Source organism: Stenella coeruleoalba (assembly GCF_951394435.1).
Source record: "Stenella coeruleoalba genome assembly, chromosome: 11".
NCBI lineage: Eukaryota > Metazoa > Chordata > Mammalia > Artiodactyla > Delphinidae > Stenella > Stenella coeruleoalba.
In genome coordinates, this window is record NC_137157.1 from 10,174,933 (window position 1) to 10,194,267 (window position 19,335).

General features: G+C 54.3%; 1 protein-coding gene across 7 annotated transcripts in view; it reads left to right on the forward strand.

Annotated features, from left to right (window-relative positions):
* Nucleotides 1-18,454, forward strand: part of PLA2G6 (phospholipase A2 group VI) — a 50,111-nt gene extending 31,657 nt beyond the window's left edge. For 5 of the 7 annotated variants that reach the window (XM_079937776.1, XM_079937779.1, XM_079937780.1 and 2 more), the window contains 9 exons: nucleotides 263-421; nucleotides 2,210-2,288; nucleotides 4,693-4,856; nucleotides 6,582-6,732; nucleotides 15,024-15,160; nucleotides 15,536-15,690; nucleotides 16,875-17,042; nucleotides 17,541-17,614; nucleotides 17,764-18,454. In XM_079937776.1, the coding sequence (XP_079793902.1) occupies nucleotides 263-421; nucleotides 2,210-2,288; nucleotides 4,693-4,856; nucleotides 6,582-6,732; nucleotides 15,024-15,160; nucleotides 15,536-15,690; nucleotides 16,875-17,042; nucleotides 17,541-17,614; nucleotides 17,764-17,908 (1,232 nt within the window). In that variant the 3' untranslated portion in view covers nucleotides 17,909-18,454. Of the gene's footprint in view, nucleotides 1-262; nucleotides 422-2,209; nucleotides 2,289-4,692; nucleotides 4,857-6,581; nucleotides 6,733-15,023; nucleotides 15,161-15,535; nucleotides 15,691-16,874; nucleotides 17,043-17,540; nucleotides 17,615-17,720 lie in introns of all 7 variants that reach the window. The other 2 variants (XM_079937781.1, XM_079937782.1) reach the window with 2 other exon arrangements.
* Nucleotides 18,455-19,335: the final 881 nt, after the last annotated feature.

The window sequence follows — 19,335 nt, forward strand, 5'->3', positions numbered from 1 at the left end:
GCGGGGGTTCCTCAAATACTCGGGCCAGGCAACACCGACCTCCTCCTTCCATGTTCCGAGTCCGACTCCCAGGACCCGCACCAGCCCCCAGCAGCTGCTTTGGATATAACAGACTAGAGCCAGCACACCCTGGGGCACCCCCGACCCCCCACATACCCAGGTGGCCTGGGAGAGGGGACCGTGTGTGGAAGGGAGGGACCTCTCACTTGCACATCGACAGTTTCTGATCCTGTGCGATCTCCCCCTCCCCAAACATGACAAGTCGTCACCAGGAAGGCGCTCCTAACTCTGCTGAGAACCGTGGGGGCCGACTACCGCTCCCCACTCGTCCAGGGGGTCCCGGCGGAGCAGTGCTCCCCAGCAGCGCGCTCCTTCTCCCTGGAAAGATCTCCGCCCCCACCGATCAGCTTCAACAACCTAGGTAGGCAGCTCCCCTCCTCTCTACCTGGCTCCCAGGCCCTTGGGTCAGAGCAGTCCCTGTGGGAAGGAAACGGGGCCGCATGGGAGAAGTTGTTGAAGGAAGCAAAGGAGGGTGGGCAGCACTTGTCAGCCTCGGGTGCAGCCAGCAGCCCATAGCGCCCAGAGGCTGCTGGGGTCCCTGGCTAATGGCCCGCGGTCCATTTCCCCCAGAGGGTGCCCTGGACGCCCATGAGGTGGGTACTTTCTTGGCCTCTCTGTGCCCTGGGAGCTCGGGTGGGCAGTGAGGGGTGCTGGTGGTGGCTCAGAGCCCTCGGCCCTCTGGCTGTGACCGGGAGCATTTCGGCCACGCTGCTGAATCTCTGTCAGATCTCTGTGTGCTCCTCTTCCGGCCCCTTTGGTGACCTACTGGCCGGGCAACCAGGATCTGCCCCGTGCATCCTTGGTGTCCGTGGAGACAGCCCCTGAGGAGGCGGAGACCTCCTCTGGGCTTCTGTGGGCTGGCCCACCCAGGGCCCCGGATTGTTTGGGAGTGGGCTTCCCCGAACAGGGCAGTCAGAGACCGATCCTTGGCACGCTGGCGCTTTTTTTTTTTTAACTCTTGGCGAATCAGACGCCAGCATCTTCAGCCAGGATACCCCGGCCAGCCCTGGAGCTCAGGACGGGCAGAGCTGGCAGCCACAGTTAGTCCTTCTGGCTCCGCCTCTCTCCTCCCCCTGCCCCTCCCCACCCAGGACCTGCCCCCCATCGTTATCTCTCGATTTTACAGGCAATCAGCCACCTAAGCCAGGCTGGATGGTGGGCCTGGGGCGCGGCGTCAGATGGGTAATGCCCTGGGCCTAGAGGGGCCGCAGAGCCCGCTGTGCCCCAGGTTAGCTGCGGCTCTAGTCCCCGCTGCTCCTTTCTCTCAGCTGCACGTCCCTCTCCCTGGTGCTCTGTCCACGCCTCTCCTGGCCAGTCTCCCACTTACCTTGTCCCCTCTGGCCACTTGCCCTGGTGAGGGGGAGACACACTGCCTGCCAGCCTGCCGTCCTGCTTTGCTGCTTCTAGACTCCGTGCACAGCTGTGGGAAGGGCCCGTCAGAATCGGGATGACGTGACACTGCTGGGCCAGGCGACCTGGGGCCGGGCTGCTTGTCAGGAGGGCAGCTAATCCATTTGGTGGGCGTGGGATGGGCCTTGGGCACAGGGGCAAACGTGGATGCTACGGGTGGGTGCATCCGACCTGAGGCCGCTGAGGAAGTTTCCACACCTGGGATCAGGGCAAGAGGCATCTGGAAGATGGTCGGGATATCTCCATTCCTTCATGGAGTTAAACCCCGAGGAGTGTCCTAACTCTGCCCTTTTGGCTAAATGACCTTGGACGAGCTGTGTGACCTCTTTGAGTCTCATCTGTAAATTGGGGGCCGTGATTCTGTGACGGTGGCCGTCAGCGGCGGCGGCTCCTGGGCAGGAAGAAGTGCTTTGTGAACTGCACACGCAGGGCACGTGGGGGGCGCTGCGGGGCTTTGCGAGGAAGACACAGGAAATCGGGAGCTGGCCGGGCAGGGTGGGGCGCCATTCCCAGAGCAGCGGGCTCCCCTCTGCATTCCAGCCCATCGCTCCCTGAGGGGCCTGTGGCCTCTGGCCCTGCTGTATCCTGGGATGAAGAGCCCTTCCAGGGGGTGGGAGGCGGATGCTCCTGCTAGGGACAGTGGGGTAAGGGCACAGCTCCAGATTTGCCCTCAGGACCCATGGGGGGGCGGGGAGCGGCACGTGCCTGGCCCCAGCCCCCCCTGCCCTGTGCCTCACAGAACTGCAGGACCTCATGCACATCTCCCGGGCCCGGAAGCCGGCCTTCATCCTGAGCTCCATGAGGGACGAGAAGCGGACGTAAGTGTCGGGGGCAGGCTCATGGGCAGGGCCTCTGCCGGGTGCCATGCAGCAGGTGTGGGACTTTTTCTAGTCTGTCTCTGGCTCTGCAGGGTAGCTCGCACTCTCTGTAGTTCACAGCAAAGAGACTGAGTCTTTAGGGAGGCTGGGCCTGCTTCTCCGTCAATCACTGTGCCGGCTCCGGGCCACACAGTGGAGCTGGCTGCGGCCCTGTCCCTTCTCTCTCCGACCCTGTCATGGACTGTCGGGGGAGATGGCCCCGCTCTCCTCTGGAGGGAGCCCCCAGCTGCCCTGATGCTGACGCTGCCTCCCTCCAAGAGCTAGTGGGTGGGTTGGTTCCCCAAGTATCTGCCGTATACCCAGGCCCATTCTAGGAAGCAGGCTGGGGTGATGGGCACAAAGGGAAGAAACCCAAGCCCTGTCCCTGAGGACAGTCCCTGGTGACAGTGGTTGTCCGAATCAGTGCCCACCAGCTCGGCGAGTTACCAGGACAAACGTGTTTCCTGTCAGCTGTGCTCTCTCCACCCTTCCCTGTAATGCTGGAGGTGGTTTATCAGTTCTCTGTTTTTTACTATCCTGTGTGCCTAACAGCCTTCCTAGGGAGGCATTAGTAACCTTGTTTTGCAAATGCAGAACTTGAGGTTAAGTGACTTGTTTAAGGTCAGAGCAGACTCAGCCCAGGGCTTCCGAGTCCATGCCCTTTCTGCTCCTGCAGGCTCTCTCCTGGCTGCACCCCTAGTGCCCTCCCCTGCAGGGAAAGCTCTCTTCTCCCAGAAGCAGCTCCCAGGACCAGGCAGCCACATCGGTGGCTGGGCCTCTCCTCGTCAGAAGGCTCGGCCTCCCCTTGCTGTAGCCCACTCGTTTCCTCGGCCACCCTGTGCCATGTGCCCTAAGGGTGCACCTGCCCTATTGCCCGTCTCCCCCTTCCCTCCCACTGCGCCCCCCCTCCCACACACACCCCTGCGCAGGGGCCGAGCAGGGTACCAGAGGGAGGACTGACAGGTCCCCACCAGTAACAGGAAGGAGGCGGCAGATTCTCCAGCAGGGCTGGGGAGTCTGCACAGCCTGAGCACCCTCCCTAGAGGTGGGGCTGAGACAAGAGTCAGGATACCCCTGTGAGGACCTCCCCACGCAGGTGTGTGAGGACCTCCCCACGCAGGTCTCTGAGCCACACAGCTCAGCCCTGCTCCCTCCATTGCCAGCCCCACATCTTCAGAAAGGTCTCTTGCCTCTTTGCTCCAGCGTCCCTGGCCAGGGGCCCTGCAGGCCTCCGGCGACAACACCGCCTCCTCTGACACGCTCTGGGCTTGCTGCAGGGCTGGGCAGCTTGTCCAGGAAAAGACGAGGGACCCCGCAGGCGGGCAGCGCAGGCTCCTTCATCTACCAGCTGTGCGTCCGTGGGACGCCTCCCACCCGCAGAGCCGGGCCTTGCCCTCATGGGGGGAAGAAAGGCAGCAAACAAGTGACCAAAAGCAATTGCGGATGGAAGCGAGAAGGGCTCTGCACCACAGAAGTGGGTGGGGCAGGGGCGGGCTGAGCGGGAGCGTCCCGATGGCATCGGGCAGGCTTCCCTCAGTGGTGACATTTAAGCTGGGATAGAAAGAAGAGGAGGAGACCGGAAGGAAGGTTCCAGGTCTGAGCACAGACGATAGAGGCCTTCTTCCCCGGGGCAGGGGCTGGGCGTGGCGGGCCGTAGGGAGACGGGTCAGGATGTGTTGGAGAGTGTGTGACCCGGGAGTCCACAGACCCCGGTCCAGATCCACCTGTGTGACTCCGAGCTTCGTGTCCTCACAGATATGCACAGGGTGACAGGCAGTATGCACCTGGAAGGGGTTTGGAGCATTTAAGTGAGTTCATGCTGGTGGAAGCTCCTTATGGCTCCTGACGCACAGACGGTCCTTCCCCCGTGCTGCTCCCACCTGACTGGAGGGGCCTGACCTTCTTGGACGCCTGTTCCTTGTGGCCGCGGGAGAGCAGCCCTTCCCCCAGCCTTGTTTAATTCAAACAGACTTTCATCAGGCACCTGCTTCGGGTCAGGTCCGGGACTGGGGATCTGGATCTGACCAAAACCAAGTGGCCTTGGGGAGCCCCTGTTCAAAGTGTGGGAGACAGACCCAGGCGTCTGCCGAGGCGGCACATGGCCAGGGTAGTCTTCCCTGCCCCCTGCTGCCCTCACCTTCCTGTGTCTGTCTCTCTATTGCACCTTTCGCCTCCTGAAGTCCTGTGTTTATTCCTGTACTGACTTCGCTACCGCCTCCCCAAAGCCCCGGTAGCACACGAGCTCTGCAGGGCTTGGTCTCCACGCGCTCAAGCGGCTACCGCGGGGCAGGTGCTCAGGGACACGGCATGCAAAGTGCCGGCTGTAATGGGACCCTCTTCTCTCCCACTGCTGTCCCCACCACAGCCGCGACCACCTGCTCTGCCTGGACGGAGGGGGCGTGAAAGGCCTCGTCATCATCCAGCTCCTCATTGCCATTGAGAAGGCCTCGGGCATCGCCACCAAGGACCTCTTCGACTGGGTGGCGGGGACCAGCACGGGGGGCATCCTGGCCCTGGCCATCCTGCACGGTGAGGGCAACCCCTGGGCTGCTGAGGCAGGACGGGTTGGGGCCGAGACCTGCCCTCAAATGGGGCTGAGTTTGTTCTCCGAGCTTTGCGGAGAACGTCATGGGGGAGGGGAGGGCCCATAGGCCCTTCGGGGGGTGGCTGGGGTGTTGGGGTCCGAGGCTGGAAGGAGGAAGGGCTGGGGGGTGGGCTAGGGTGATGCCCACCCAGCCACAGAGGACAGAACTGGTTTCACTCTCAGCGTTGGGAGCATTTTTATACCGGTTGCCATGCCCCTGCAAGGCAGACACAGAAGGGCCTCAGAACTGCTGGAAATGAGGAAACGCATTCTGAGGGTGGGTGGAGTTGGTGGCCTCAGGAATGAGGAATGTGACTTGGAGGGGTCACAAATGCCAGGGCCCTAGTCTGCACACTTCATTTTACCCACACAGGGTAATGGAGGCCCTGGGGGGAGAGGTGACCCAAAGTCACACGGCCCACTGGAGGGCTTGCTGGGGCTAGGAGTCCCAAGGACGCCCATCCCAGCACTCCCCAGCGACACAGAAAACCCACGCAGTTCGCTGTCACTACAACTTCCCAGAGGTGACGGGGCATTTTGCTTACTGGACAGACTTCCGGGTAGGCCTTGTCTCGGCTCGAGCAGTGTCTCCTTTATGGAGCTGTCTGGGCTGCGTGATGCTGCGTGTGGGGGGCCCCCTCCGACCGAGCTACCGCCCGGCGGGAATTGTCTCAGCATCCCTGACTGGGGATCCCTGCCTGGGTTGGGTTCCATGCCCTCCAACTCGTCCTGCAGATCTGAAGGCACCAGGAGAGGACCCTCCCCCTCCAGGACATCAAGGCCTTCGGGCCAGGCCTGTGCTGGGTGCTAGGCGTGCAGGGCTGAGTCAGGTGCACGCCCCACCTCAAGGAGCCCCGGGTCCCATGGGGGAGGCGTAGGCATCCGGGTGTTCCCAGTGTGAGGAGGCCATGGCCCGGCACCCAGGGTGTGCATGGGAGGGACGTGGGGCACAGCCAGCCCAGGAGGTGACCTAGAGCAGCGGCCCGTGGGGCCCTGGGAGGAGGAGGATTATGTTGGCAAAGCTGCTGGGACTTCTGTCCCCTGGCCTCTGGGGCCCCGTGTCCCCTCTCTGGTCTTCCCTGAGAGAAGGGCCAGCTCAGGGCTGGCTTCCACCCGGCTGGGCATGAGATCTGGGCGTGGAGCAGAGTGGGCGGAGGTTCTAGTTTCTCCTCCAGAAAGGGTCACTTCCTTCTTCAGGGGACATTTATCCCCCATGCAGGGTCTTCAGGCGCCCGGGGGCTATGGAAGGGATCTGAGAAGCCCTCCCCTCCGCAGCCCCCCACTTGCACCCCTGGGCCGCTGAGGCATGCTGGGCAGCTTCTCCATACTGTGAGGTGCACCCTGCCCCTTGGAAGCTGTCTGTTCTCGCGGGACAGGGCTGGTCTTTCTACTCCACGGCAAATGGGGTGGATCTAGATTTATAAGCTTTTACACGTTCAGGACCCCTTCTTTAAAGAAAACATGCAAATTACGAGTACAAGGTTAAGTGCCGAGCCTTGGAGCTGCTGAAGGAGCTGCCTGTGGGGGAAGTTGCGAGGATGGTCCCAGGAGCCCCAGCTTGGTTGGTGCTTTGGTAATTCTGCCCCCTGCACCCCGCTGGTTCCTGTGCTCAGGCCCCCTGTCAGGGCAGCCCTCGCATCTCTCCCCACCTCCGACCCCCTTGTTCCTAGGCAAGTCCATGGCCTACATGCGTGGTGTGTACTTTCGCATGAAGGATGAGGTGTTCCAGGGCTCTCGGCCCTACGAGTCAGGGCCCCTGGAGGAGTTCCTGAAGCGGGAGTTTGGAGAGCACACCAAGATGACGGATGTCAAGAAACCCAAGTAAGCCTCCTCCCCCTCCTTTTCGGGAGCACAGCGACTTTGGCCCCAGCCATGCACCCCGTCGGCTCTTCCTTGGAGCAGAGGACTCCCTGCCCTGGTCTGATTAAAGCTGGATGGGGGGCGGGGGGGGGTGGCTGAGGAACACAGGTGCAGAACACCCTCGACCCATGTCTGATGTTTTTCCACCCAGACAGCACATCCCTGGGTCAAAGGGGGTTGGTTCTCGTCCCTCACACACACACTTGCTGAGCACAGCTCTGCCCCCGGCACTGCCTGTGTGTGTTTGTGATGGGGTGATGCAACCATCAGGTGGGAAGGCTTACGATCTGGTTAGGAGATAAGTGACCTAAAAAAATGGCAACCACGCAAGACAGCATGTGCTTATTAAGAGGTCCCAGAAGAACCTTCAGCACCACCACTTCTTTGTAGTATTTATTTCCCATTCTGGAATTACATTATTGTCTGCCTAACTCCTGGCTCGCCTGCCAGACTGTGAGCTGCGTGAAGCAGGAACGTGACTGCCTTGTTTTTCTGTTGCCCCGGCATCTAGCACAGTGCCTGCCCCAGAGCAGACCCCTGAAAAGTGTTCAGCAACTGACTATCCGTGGAAGCAAGGGGGAGAAAGGACTGAGAACAAGGTGGTCAGGGAGGGCTTCCTGGAGGAAGTGAGGTATAAGCGAGCCCTGGAGAGTTGGGAGGATTTCTTTTCATAGTAAAGCTTTTTTTTTTTTCCATTTAATAATAACACATAGTCTTTTAAGAAAATTTGGAAGTTTTGGAAAGTAAAAAGAAGAGGAAAATGTCCATGATTTATTAACCAAAAGTTAATGTTTTGAAAAACATTTTTTGTATATTTTATCCTAGACAGTTTTTTTCTTTTCTGTGGTGAAATAGAACATACATTTAGAAAAGGACATTAAACAGTTCCATGAATAATTCTAAAGCAGACACCCAGATATGACCACCAGCCAAGTCCAAAAGCCCCTTGAGTGTGTGCCGGCCCCCGTCATAGCTCCTGCTTCCCTCCACCTCCCACGGAGGTAACCGTTCTCCTGCGACCTGGATTTCCTGGACTTTCTGTCTAGTTTCGGCACCTGAATGCAGCCCTGAGCACGGTTCCGGTCCTGCCTGTCTCTGGGCTTGGACGGAATCCTTTTGTGTGTTATCCTTCCTTCTGTCAATGCCGCATTAGTCAGCATGGTCCCTACTGTTGGGTGAAGCTGTACTTCGTTCATTCTCACGGCTCATATGACTGTGCCCCCACGGTTTATTTCTCCAGATACCTTCAACGGGCACTTGGGTCGTTCCGTTTGGGCCTCTTGAGTCTGCAGTGGACATCTTGGGACTTATCAGAAGACCCCGTGGGGCACATGCCTAGGAGCAGAGCTGCCAAGTCTGCTTGGCCTCAACGCTTAGATTCTGCCCAGCTGTTTTCCAAAGTGGTGGTTTCTATTTCCACTCCCATTAGCCATGTTTGAGAGTTCCTGGCACTCTGCATTCTTGCTAACATTGGTTATTGTCAAACCAATTTAGCTTTATAACGTTTTTGTCTTTATAAATCTGGGGTGAAAGATACTGTCTCTGTTGATTGGAATTTTCATCTTCCTGATTACTAGTGAGGTTGAACACCTTTTCATATGTTTAGAGACCATCTGCATTTCTTCTTTTATAAAGTTCCTATTCAAGTGTTTTACCCATTTGGGGCACAATTGGGTTGTGTGTTGGGGGTTATGAGGCTTCTTAATTCTCTTTTTTATATTTTGAAAACGAGTCCTTTGATGGATTTCTTCTCCCACTCTAGGCTTGTCTTCACTCTCCTTACGGTGTTTTGTTGATGAGCAGATGTTCTTTTTTTTTTTTTTTCCGGTACACGGGCCTCTCACTGCTGTGACCTCTCCCGTTGCGGAGCACAGTTTCCCGGACCGGGGCACGAACCCACGTCCCCTGCATCGGCAGGCGGACTCTCAACCACTGCGCCGCCAGGGAAGCCCGAGCGGATGTTCTTAATGCAGCAGAACTTCGAAATGTTTTCCTTATTATGATTTGTGCTTCCTTAACTGGAGGCACGGAGCTGCCTTCCTGGGTCTCAGGTCGGGAAGCTCCCTCCATCTGCCTATCACGTTTAGGTCTTTTATCAATCTGGAGTTGATTTTTGTATCAGGAGAAATCCAATTTCCTGTTTTCCCCACAAATAACCAGTTTCCCCAGCCTCATCTGTGAAAAGTCTGTCTTTCCCTCCACATCGCAGGCCTTGCTTCCTAGTGGGTCCAGGGTCCTTCTTGGGTCTGTTTTTGACCACGGAGCCCTTATTCTGCAGTGTTTATAGCAAGTTTATAGCAGGACTTCCCACCTTGTCCTTCTTCAGGACTATTGTTGGAGGCCCTTTAGAGAAGTAGTTAAGAGCATGTACCCTGAAGTTTCCTTTTCTCGAAAATGGGAATAATATACTGCCTGCTTCCTGGGGCTTACACGAGAAGTAAAAAGTTGTGTTTATAAAGCACGTAAAAAGCACCTAGCACGTAGAAGTGCCGTATAAGATGTGGGTTACTTGTTGCTATTTGCGCTTCCATAGAGATTGTAGAATCAGACTGTCAGATTCTACAGAAAAGCAAATCCTGTTGGGATTTTGGTTGTGATTATATTGAATCTGTATGCTTTATTTTTTTCTTATTGAAGTATACTTGATTTACAATATTGTGTTTCTGGTGTACAGCAAAGTGATTCAGTTATACACACACACATGTATTCTTTTTCATATTCTTTTCCATTACGGTTTATTATAGGATATTGAATATAGTTCCTTGTGCTCTACAGTAGGACCTTGTTGTTTATCTATTATGTATATAGGAGTTTTTTGTGAGCTTATTTAGGGGAGAATTGACATCTTAAAACACCAAGTCTTCCAATTAGGGAACATAGCAAAACATTCCATTTGTTGAAAGTTTGTCAGTACAGTTTTATAATTTTATCTATAGCAGTCTTACACACCTGTTATTTTTATTCTTTTTTTTTTTTTTTTTTTTTGCTGTACACGGGCCTCTCACTGTTGTGGCCTCTCCCGTTGCGAAGCACAGGCTCCGGACACGCAGGCCCAGCGGCCATGGCTCACGGGCCCAGCCGCTCCGCGGCATGTGGGATCTTCCCGGACCGGGGCACGAACCCGTGTCCCCTGCATCGGCAGGCGGACTCTCAACCACTGCGCCACCAGGGAAGCCCTCTCAGAATACTTTTTGCCTTGACTTTGTCTGATATTAATATAGTTATCCTAGCCTTCACTGGTTATATCTGCATGTGGTGTGTCTGTGCTCGTGCTTTAATTCAGCCTTCTTGATCCCTGTGTTTTACGCGTCTCTCTTGTAAATAGCCTATAGCTGGACTTGTTCTTTATCTGATCCGTGCATTTAGTGTATTTATAGATTTTTATTGCATAGTAATATATTTAAGTTATTTAATTAGTTAAGTCTGTTTTAGCTGATTGGTTTGGCTATCAGAGCCTTCCTATAGTTAATCTAATAGTTTATGTGGCTGGTCCATTTATACTTACATAATTACTCATATTTGGGGGACGACATATGCGATCCTATTTTGTTCCGTGTTTCTTGCCTTCTTTGGGATTTACTGAATAGTTTTAATCATTACATTCCACCCCCAACCCAATAGTTTGAAATTTATGCACTCATTTCTGTTGTCTTTTTTTTTAGTGCGTATTATAGAAGTCTAAATTTAACTGATACCATTATCCCCCCTCAGATAATCAAGGATTTTTTTTTTTAAAGAAAATTGCAGAAGAATTTGGACGGCACAAATCATTCTTTTTATTTTTTGAATTTTATTTTATTTATTTTTTATACTGCAGGTTCTTATTAGTTATCCATTTTATACATTACATATCTTAGTAGTTATCCATTTTATACATATCAGTGATTGTCAATCCCAATCTCCCAGTGCATCCCACCAGCACCACCCACCCCCCGCTTTCCCCCCTTGGTGTACATACATTTGTTCTCTACATCTGTATCTATATTCTGCTTTGCAAACCGGTTCATCTGTACCATTTTTCTAGATTCCACATATATGCGTTAATATACGTTATTTGTTTTCCTCTTTCTGAGTTACTTCACTTGTATGACAGTCTCTAGGTCCATGCCATCTTATGGGAAAACCCAAACGAACTTTTTGGCCAACCCAATAATTACTTTTCTGAATTTTAAATCTATCTTGTTTTTTTAAAACCTCACAAGATATTGTTTTTTGAAGTTGATGTTTATTTATATTTATCTAGTGGTGAGCTGGGTAACCAGATCTCTAGGGGGATAAAACCCTGGTTTTTAGTGTTTGCCAATTCCCATGGTGTAAATACCCCCACCATGGCTGATTTCAAGCTACCAACAGTTTAACAACCAGCTCGTGAGATTTAGCAATAGGTTCTCACAAGCCAGTGTGAGCTGGCTCCAGCTCATGCATGTGTGTGTGTGTATGAGTATGCGCATGTGTGTGTGTATGTATACACGTGTATCACTTCTTTGCTTTACAGTCTTTCCTGTGACCACCTTCCTCCTGCCTAAAGTACCTTCTTTTGCCTTTCCCATAGAGATGGTCTGCTGGTAGTGAATTCTCCACTAGCAGAGTTGTTTGAAAATAAGTTTATTTCACTCTCATCATTTGAAACTAGTTGTATTTCACCCTTATCAGTTGAACATTCTTTTATTTCTCTCTTATTCTTGTTGAGTATAGAATTCTAGGCTGGTGATTTTCTTGTAGAACAAGAAAGATATCATTCTATGCCTTTTAGCATCCATTGTTACACTTGCAGTCAATTTCAATTTAACTCTTACTCCTTTGAAAGTAAGTAGTCTTTTTTCCTCTGGCTGCTTTTATTTATGTGTTGGTTTATTTGTTTTTGGTGCTCTGCAGCTGCACTAAGATATATCTAGTTATGAATTCCTTCTAATTCATCCTGCATGGGATTTGTTGGCCTTCTTAAATCTTTGGATTCATGTCTTTCTTCAGTTCTGGAAGCCTGAGTCATTATCGGTTCAACCTGGCCTCTGCCTGATTTTCTCTTGCCTCTCCTTCTGGAACTCCAGTTGAAAATGTTAGAGCTTTTCTGTCTTTCATGTCTTATAACTCCTCCTGTATATTTTTCATTTTATCTCTCTGCGTTGCATTCTGGATAATTTGTTCTTACCTATTTTCCAATTCACTAATTCTCTCTTTAACTTTATCTGATTTTCCATTTAACCTATTCACTGAGTTTTTATTTATTTAAATTTCTAGAAGTACTCTTTGTTTTTTTCTTCAGATCTTCTAGGTCATTACTTATAGTTTTCTATTCCCTGAAAATATTATCAAGCTTGTGTTTGATGTCTTTCAACATTGTAAGCATAGCTGGGTTTTTTTTATATATAATTTTTATTTTATTTATTTATTTTTGGCTGCATTGGGTCTTCATTGCTGCACGTGGGCATTCTCTAGTTGCTGCGAGTGGGGGCTACTCTTCATTGCAGTGCATGGGCTTCTCATTGCGGTGGCTTCTCTTGTTGTGGAGCATGGGCTCTAGGCACACAGGCTTCAGTAGTTGTGGCACGCGGGCTCAGTAGCTGTGGTTCGCAGGCTCTAGAGCGCAGGCTCAGTAGTTGTGGTGCATGGGCTTAATTGCTCCACAGCATGTGGGATCTTCCTGGACCAGGGCTCAAACCCGTGTCCCCTGCATTGGCAGGCGAATTCTTAACCACTGTGCCACCAGGGAAGTCCCAAGCATAGCTGTTTTACAGTCTTTGTTTGAGGATTCAAATAACTGCTGTCTATGTAGGTATGTTTTGCTGTTTGTGTTGTTTATGCTTATTTTTATTCATGGTGTTTTATTTCTTGACGTCCCCCCCCCACCTGTTTTGGAACTGTGTAGTACTCCTTAGTGTTGAGAAATATGTGCAGATTCTGTGAAGCCTAGAGTGAGGGTATCTTCTCCAGAGTGTCTTATGTTGTATCCTCCAGGTACCCATGTACAGTAGCATCTAGGGTCACTGTAACTAAATTCTTGGCATGAAGGTTTTGGAACTTCCCCCCAGGTGATGAGAATTTAGACTACAGATCTGCAGGAGGGTTAGTTTGTGGTTATACATTTTCAGGGATTTTTTTTTTCTCCTTTCTTTGTTTAATGCCAGCCAACTTTACTCACAGCCTCCAGGCGTGGGAAAGGGGCAGGTTTATTTCTGGTTTAACCCTTATCCAAGAGGGTAGCCCTTTGGGATTACAATCTAATGTGGGGAGGGTCTCCCATTAGATCCCTAACCTTCAGTGAACCCTGGGCTTTGACTTCTGTCCCTCTGGCCCCATGAGGCCATCAGCATGGAAGTTCAAATTGATAGTTTGGTGTCTGCCTTCAGGTCAGAGATGAGTCTGTGCTCCATTTACCTCTGTGAGTTCTTGCTTATCCTTAGAGTTTACCTTCATCTTTCCTTTCTATCTTATCAGATCTTCTGTGCTTTTTTTTTTGAATTTTATTTAATTTATTTTTTTATACAGCACGTTCTTATTAGTCATCAATTTTATACACATCAGTGTATACATGTCAATCCCAATCACCCAATCTTCTGTGCTTTTTAAAAAATTTTTTTTGAGGTACACGGGCCTCTCACTGCTGTGGCCTCTCCCGTTGCGGAGCACAGGCTCCGGACGCGCAGGCTCAGCGGCCATGGCTCACGGGCCCAGCCGCTCCGCGGCCTGTGGGATCTTCCCGGACCGGGGCACGAACCCGCGTCCCCTGCATCGGCAGGCAGACTCTCAACCACTGTGCCACCAGGGAAGCCCCTTCTGTGCTTTGAAGATCAAAAAAAAATTTTTTTCCAGCATTTAGTTTTTTGTTCATTGAGAGGTATGTTCAAATAACCTTTCCACAAGATTCTTAGAGGTGGAAAACCAATCTTTTTTTCCCATGCGTAGTTTTTGTTCCCTTTTCTTTATATTTTTCATTGTAACAAACACCTTTCTGTGTTAGTCTCAGCTCCTTGCTAGTGTAATTTGAAATGGCTGCAAAACATTCCATTGTTTAGGCACTCCCTCCTATTATTTCCATGTAGAGCATTCACTTTTCACTGTAATAAATTACACTGCATGAATAGCCTTAAACAAAAAGCTTTCATTGTAACCAAGGTTATTCCCTTAGGCTGGACTTTCCAAAACGGAATTCCCAGATCAAAGAGCCAGGACAGGTCTTCCCTGGTAGCGTAGTGGTTAAGAATCTGCCTGCCAGTGCAGGGGACACGGGTTCGAGCCCTGGTCCAGGAAGATCGCACATGCCGCAGAGCGGCTGGGACTGTGCGCCACAACTACTGAGCCTGTGCTCTAGAGCCCACAAGCCACAACTACTGAACCCGCGTGCCACAACTACTGAAGCCCGCGCGTGCCTAGAGCCCATGCTCCGGAACAAGGGAAGCCACCGCAATGAGAAGCCCATGCACTGCAATGAAGAGTAGCCCCCACTCGCAGCAACTAGAGAATGCCCACGTGCAGCAATGAAGACCCAACGCAGCCAAAAATAAAGAAAGAAAATAAATTTAAAAAAAAAGAGCCAGGACATTTGTAAAGGTCTGAATACATATTAGTTTCCAAGGGGGCTGTGTCAGTCTACACTCCCCTCGGTATTTAAGGATGTCTGAGTCTCTTGAGACAGTCAGGAGTCTTCTTTAATAGGTTGTAGACTCACATGGTAGAACACTGATTAGGTATCAGAGATGACATGCTGAAAAGTCTCCCCCGACTCCTGTCCTGGAGCTGCAGCCCCCAAGCAGTCCCCTGTCCCAGAGGCAGCTCACTGTTGCCAGGTTCTGCACATGGGTCCTTCCAGAGTTACCCTCTGACCAAGCAAATAGGTACATAGGGTCTTTGGGGGTTTCCTTTTAAATAAATGGTGGCATATTACACACACTGTCCTGAACCTTGCTTTTTCCACTTAAATATAAACCTTGGCGCTCACCATCCATCAGTACGTGAAGCAATACCTCAGCCGCTCTCCAGCGGCACAGACCCCGCTGCGCAGAGGAGCCACGGAGCATGAACCGTCCCACTGGTGGACATTAGTTGTTTCCAGTCGTTTGATTTAATGCCATTAATAGCCTAGTGTGTGCCTATCTCCCCGCACATGTGGGAGTGTCTTAGGATGGGTTCCCAGAAGTAGGAATGCTGAGTTTAAGAATTAGTGCGTCGGTGGTTTGGACAAAAATTGCCAAAGGTGGATTGTCCAGGGCGGATGGGTCAGTGGCTTCAGTGTCCTGCTCCTTGTTTCTCTCCAGGGTGATGCTGACAGGGACACTGTCCGACCGGCAGCCGGCTGAGCTCCACCTCTTCCGGAATTATGAGGCTCCGGAGTGTGTACGGGAGCCTCGTGTTGGCCAGAACGTTAACCTAAAGCCTCCACCTCAACCCTCAGGTTAAAACCATGTTTGGTGCATCTGTGGGAAGCGATTGGCCCGAGAGGCTGCAGGTTGGTGGGTGGGAGTCGCAAGCTTGCTGCCAGGCACCCCCAGCCCACCACCATCCCACCCATTGCCCTGGTCTTCCCTCCCAAGGGTATCAGCTGAGGGTCGGCAGAGCCAGGGAGCCATCAGGCCTCGGGCAGGCTGCACCCTGCCTTCCACCAGGATGGCGGGGCCAGACAGCATGGCCTGTCGGTCCTGCTTCTTAGGAGTCCCCAGCCTCACCCTCTTCCCACAGTGCCATGCGCACACACACACACACACACACACCCTTAGATCCGAAACGCACATCTCTTGTGCCACTGGGCCCCCTCCTCCCCCACCCGCAGAGCAGCTGGTGTGGCGGGCAGCCCGGAGCAGTGGGGCAGCCCCCACCTACTTCCGGCCCAACGGGCGCTTCCTGGATGGCGGGCTGCTGGCCAACAACCCCACGCTGGACGCCATGACGGAGATCCATGAGTACAACCAGGACTTGATCCGCAAGGTGAGAGCCACCTCGGGTTGGAGGGGCTGGAACTGACCGCCCACAGCGGCCTCTCCTGTTTCTGCAAACCTTGACTGTACTCTGGGCTGACTCCTGGGAGAGCAAATGGCTTTTCTTCATGCATTCATTCATTTGTGCACTTAACAGCAATTTTATGTCACACTCGAACCTGCCTGATTGGTGGTGTCTGCCCAAAGCACTGTGCTAAGAGGGATTCTGAGGCCCAATCCGGACTAGGTGGGGAAGGGTGTTACGATCCATTAACAGCATCTGCTGTTTGTGGGGAGGACAGCATGCATACCAGTATGTGCCAGTTTACAGGCCTAGCCACGCTGCCCGGCCTGGAGACACACGCTTGGGGAGCTCACATTCAGGGGAGACAGTCCATAAACAAGGACACATCCATCCGAGTGTTTTAGGTGCCGTGACAGAGAACTGTGCAGGGGCCCAGGAGCATCACCCCTGCTGAGAGACATGAGGGCTCAGAAAGGGCTCACAGAGGAGGGGAGCCCATGCTGAGGCCTTTGGGGATGGGGCAGTGCAGAGTCAGTGACCGTGAGGAAGAGAAGCGGCCCTCAGCCCGAGGAGCTTCCTGCAGAGGTGGGCGAGGCCCACTCAGGTTAGGAGAAGCAGTGTGGTGTGGGGGCCTCTGGGTCTGGGGCCTGTCTCTGCCCGTGCTTCACTTCAACCACTGCCTAGGGCTGTTGATAGTACCTGCCTGGGGCCTGTCGTGAGGCTTCCGTGGCCTCTTATCTGTGAAGTATTGAGAACAGCGCCTGACCTTGAGTGTGCCGCATCCTTGTTGGCTGTAGCTGTCACTGCGGTCATCACCAAGCCCCTGATGAAACCGCAGGTGGCAGGGAGGTGAGCGCTCTCTAGGGGCCAGATGTGGAAGGGCAGGCTTCCTGGAGGAAGAAGGAATCAGTGAGAGACTGTGGGATCGGGAAGGGTGCTCAAACATCACTCGTCTGAGTGCATGGGGAGCCTGGGTAGGTGGGTTGCCAAGGCCGCCCAGGAGATTGGCAGGAGAACTTGTTCTGAAGCAAAAGAGAGGCAGCACAGGCTGTGCTTCTGCCGCAGGAGGCCTGTACTCCTCTTCACAATCCCCCAGGGAGCCTCTCTCTTACCCCTGGGTGCCCCCGATCTGTGGGGCAGGCCTCCTCTCACCTGTCCTGTCCCAACAGGGTCAGGGCAACAAGGTGAAGAAACTCTCCGTTGTCGTCTCCTTGGGGACAGGGAGGTCCCCGCAGGTGCCTGTGACCTGTGTGGACGTCTTCCGTCCCAGCAGCCCCTGGGAACTGGCCAAGACTGTTTTTGGGGCCAAGGAACTGGGCAAGATGGTGGTGGAATGTGTGAGTATGGGCCCCTCCCCAGGCCCGCTTCCCTCGGGATCTCAGCCCCGGGATGAGGCTTCCCGTGGGACCCTGGGTGTCATGGGGATGGCAGGGCTCTGTTGACCCTCCTCAGCCAGCTCGGGGCAGGGGCGTTCCCCTTCCCCTATAGCGTCTCAGTGCTGGCAGGGACCTTCGGTGACCACCTCCAGTGGGAGGTGTGGAAGCCCATGTGGAAGCCCAGAATGTCAGATGGACAGAAGCTAAGGGGGCAGGGAGCTGGAGGCCTGTCCACTCAGCCCCTCCACACTCACTGACCCTGAACGCTACCGAGCCACCCATCAAAGCCACAGGCCGTGCCCCTCTGCATGGCTGGGACAGTCACTGCAGCCCAGAAAGGGGGATTTGCCTTAGGTCACTCTGCTGATAGGGGCTAAGCCAACCTGGAGCCTGGGGACCCCAGGCAGGGGCTGTGTGTGTGGCGTGCACTGGGCGCTCACAGAGGCTGCTTCTCACCAGTGCACAGATCCGGACGGGCGGGCCGTGGACCGGGCCCGGGCCTGGTGCGAGATGGTTGGCATCCAGTACTTCAGGTGAGGGCTCTGCTGGCCCCAGTCCCCAGCCTGGACTTTCCCTTTCCCCAAGGAGGTGCTGTGTGTCCCGAGTCCGCCCCAGTCCTAGCCCTTGTCCCCTACCCAGGCCGAGTGTCCTGGGGGTGACCCCTCCTCCTTGATCCGGACAGACTGAGTCCCCAGCTGGGGACAGACATCATGCTGGACGAGGTCAATGACACGGTGCTGGTCAACGCCCTCTGGCAGACTGAGGTCTACGTCTACGAGCACCGGGAGCAGTTCCAGGAGCTCATCCAGCTGCTGCTCTCCCCGTGAGGCCGCCGGGCCCGCAGCTGTCCCCAGGCCCAGCTGGGAGGCGGGGCAGAGCCAGGCCCAGGCGGCCCTGTGTCCACAGCCCCGGCCTAGCGGGGCACGGGGCTTCCTGCGTAAGGCTGGTCCTCAGGCCTCTCTCCCGCTCTGTCCCCGCCTGCTGGCTCTTTGTGTCCTTCCAGCTTAGGAAGCCTCAGGCCTCACTCAGGCTGCTCCCTGACCCCCAAGGTGGCTCAAACACTAAGGCCTCCCAGAGGGCCCCAGGTTCTTCCCGGGCCCCTGGAGCTGCAGAGACCCCTTCTCCCCTCTCCGCTGGGGGTGGAGCCAGAGAAGCGGGCCATCACCACCCCATCGGGAGGGAAAACCTAGGAGTGGGGTGTCCCATTCGACTTTGCCCCTCCGCGCACCCCAGCCGCCCGCCCACGAGCTCTCCTCAGCTCTCAAAGGTCGCTCCTGTGACTTAAGTTATTCTTCCCGACAGAAAGTGGTTTATGACTGGAGAGGGGCTCCAGGGACTGCCCCAAACTGTGAAATAAATGGTCCAATTCTGGTTTGCCTGTGTTGTGTGCACTGTGGTGTGAGTGCCCCCCACCCGCCAGCCCCCCTCAGCCTTGACCTTCAGCCTTGGCTGTCACCTGCCTGTGCCCACGCGGACGGATGGAAGCTCTGGTTCCCAGGCTCCGCGGGCCAGGGACACCTCTCCTCTTCAGGCCTCCCCAAATCAGGGCCTGAGGGTGTGCAGAGGCGGCCGCCAGGCCCACCTGCCCCACGGTGGAGGGCGAGCGAGAGCCCCACTTGCCAGAGGAGGGGATGAGACCCAGAGAGGGCAGGGGGCTCGGGCACCGTCACACAGCAAGTGACCAGGGTCAGAGCGTGCCCGCAGGTCTGTGCGACTCCAGGGTTTGTGCGGTCCCGTCTCTGGGTGGGCGGCAGCGGGCGGAGGAGCCTCAGCCCCTGGGCTGCAGGTCTGAGGGGCTCAGGGTAGAGAGGGGGCCTGAGAACAGTGACGAGCCATGGGTGACTTCCGCCTGCAGGGACGGACTTCCAGGGAGGGTCCGGGGGTGGTCACTGCACAGCTCGAGCCCAACAGGGTGGGCACTATCCAGTGTAGGCAGGTGGGAGGGCAGGGGTCCCCCAGAGCTAGGGGTCCCTGCTGGCCTGGGAAAGGCTCTTCCTTGAAGAGGAGGTGACCCAGGAGAGTGGCCATTCACGCGTGCCCACCGGTCCGCGGCTCAGAGGGGTAAATAATTGAAGCGCAGGTCACACGAACCCGCCCGCGTCACAGAATGCCTTCCCCGCCGGGTCTGGTTACGCCCCAGATCGCATTCTGACATCCCTGGCTGGTGAATAATTAAGCTGCCACCTCCTCCTTGGCCAGCCCTCCATCTCCGGGTCCCACTCTGCAGCCTCCTTCACAGCCCGCTGAGCAGTGG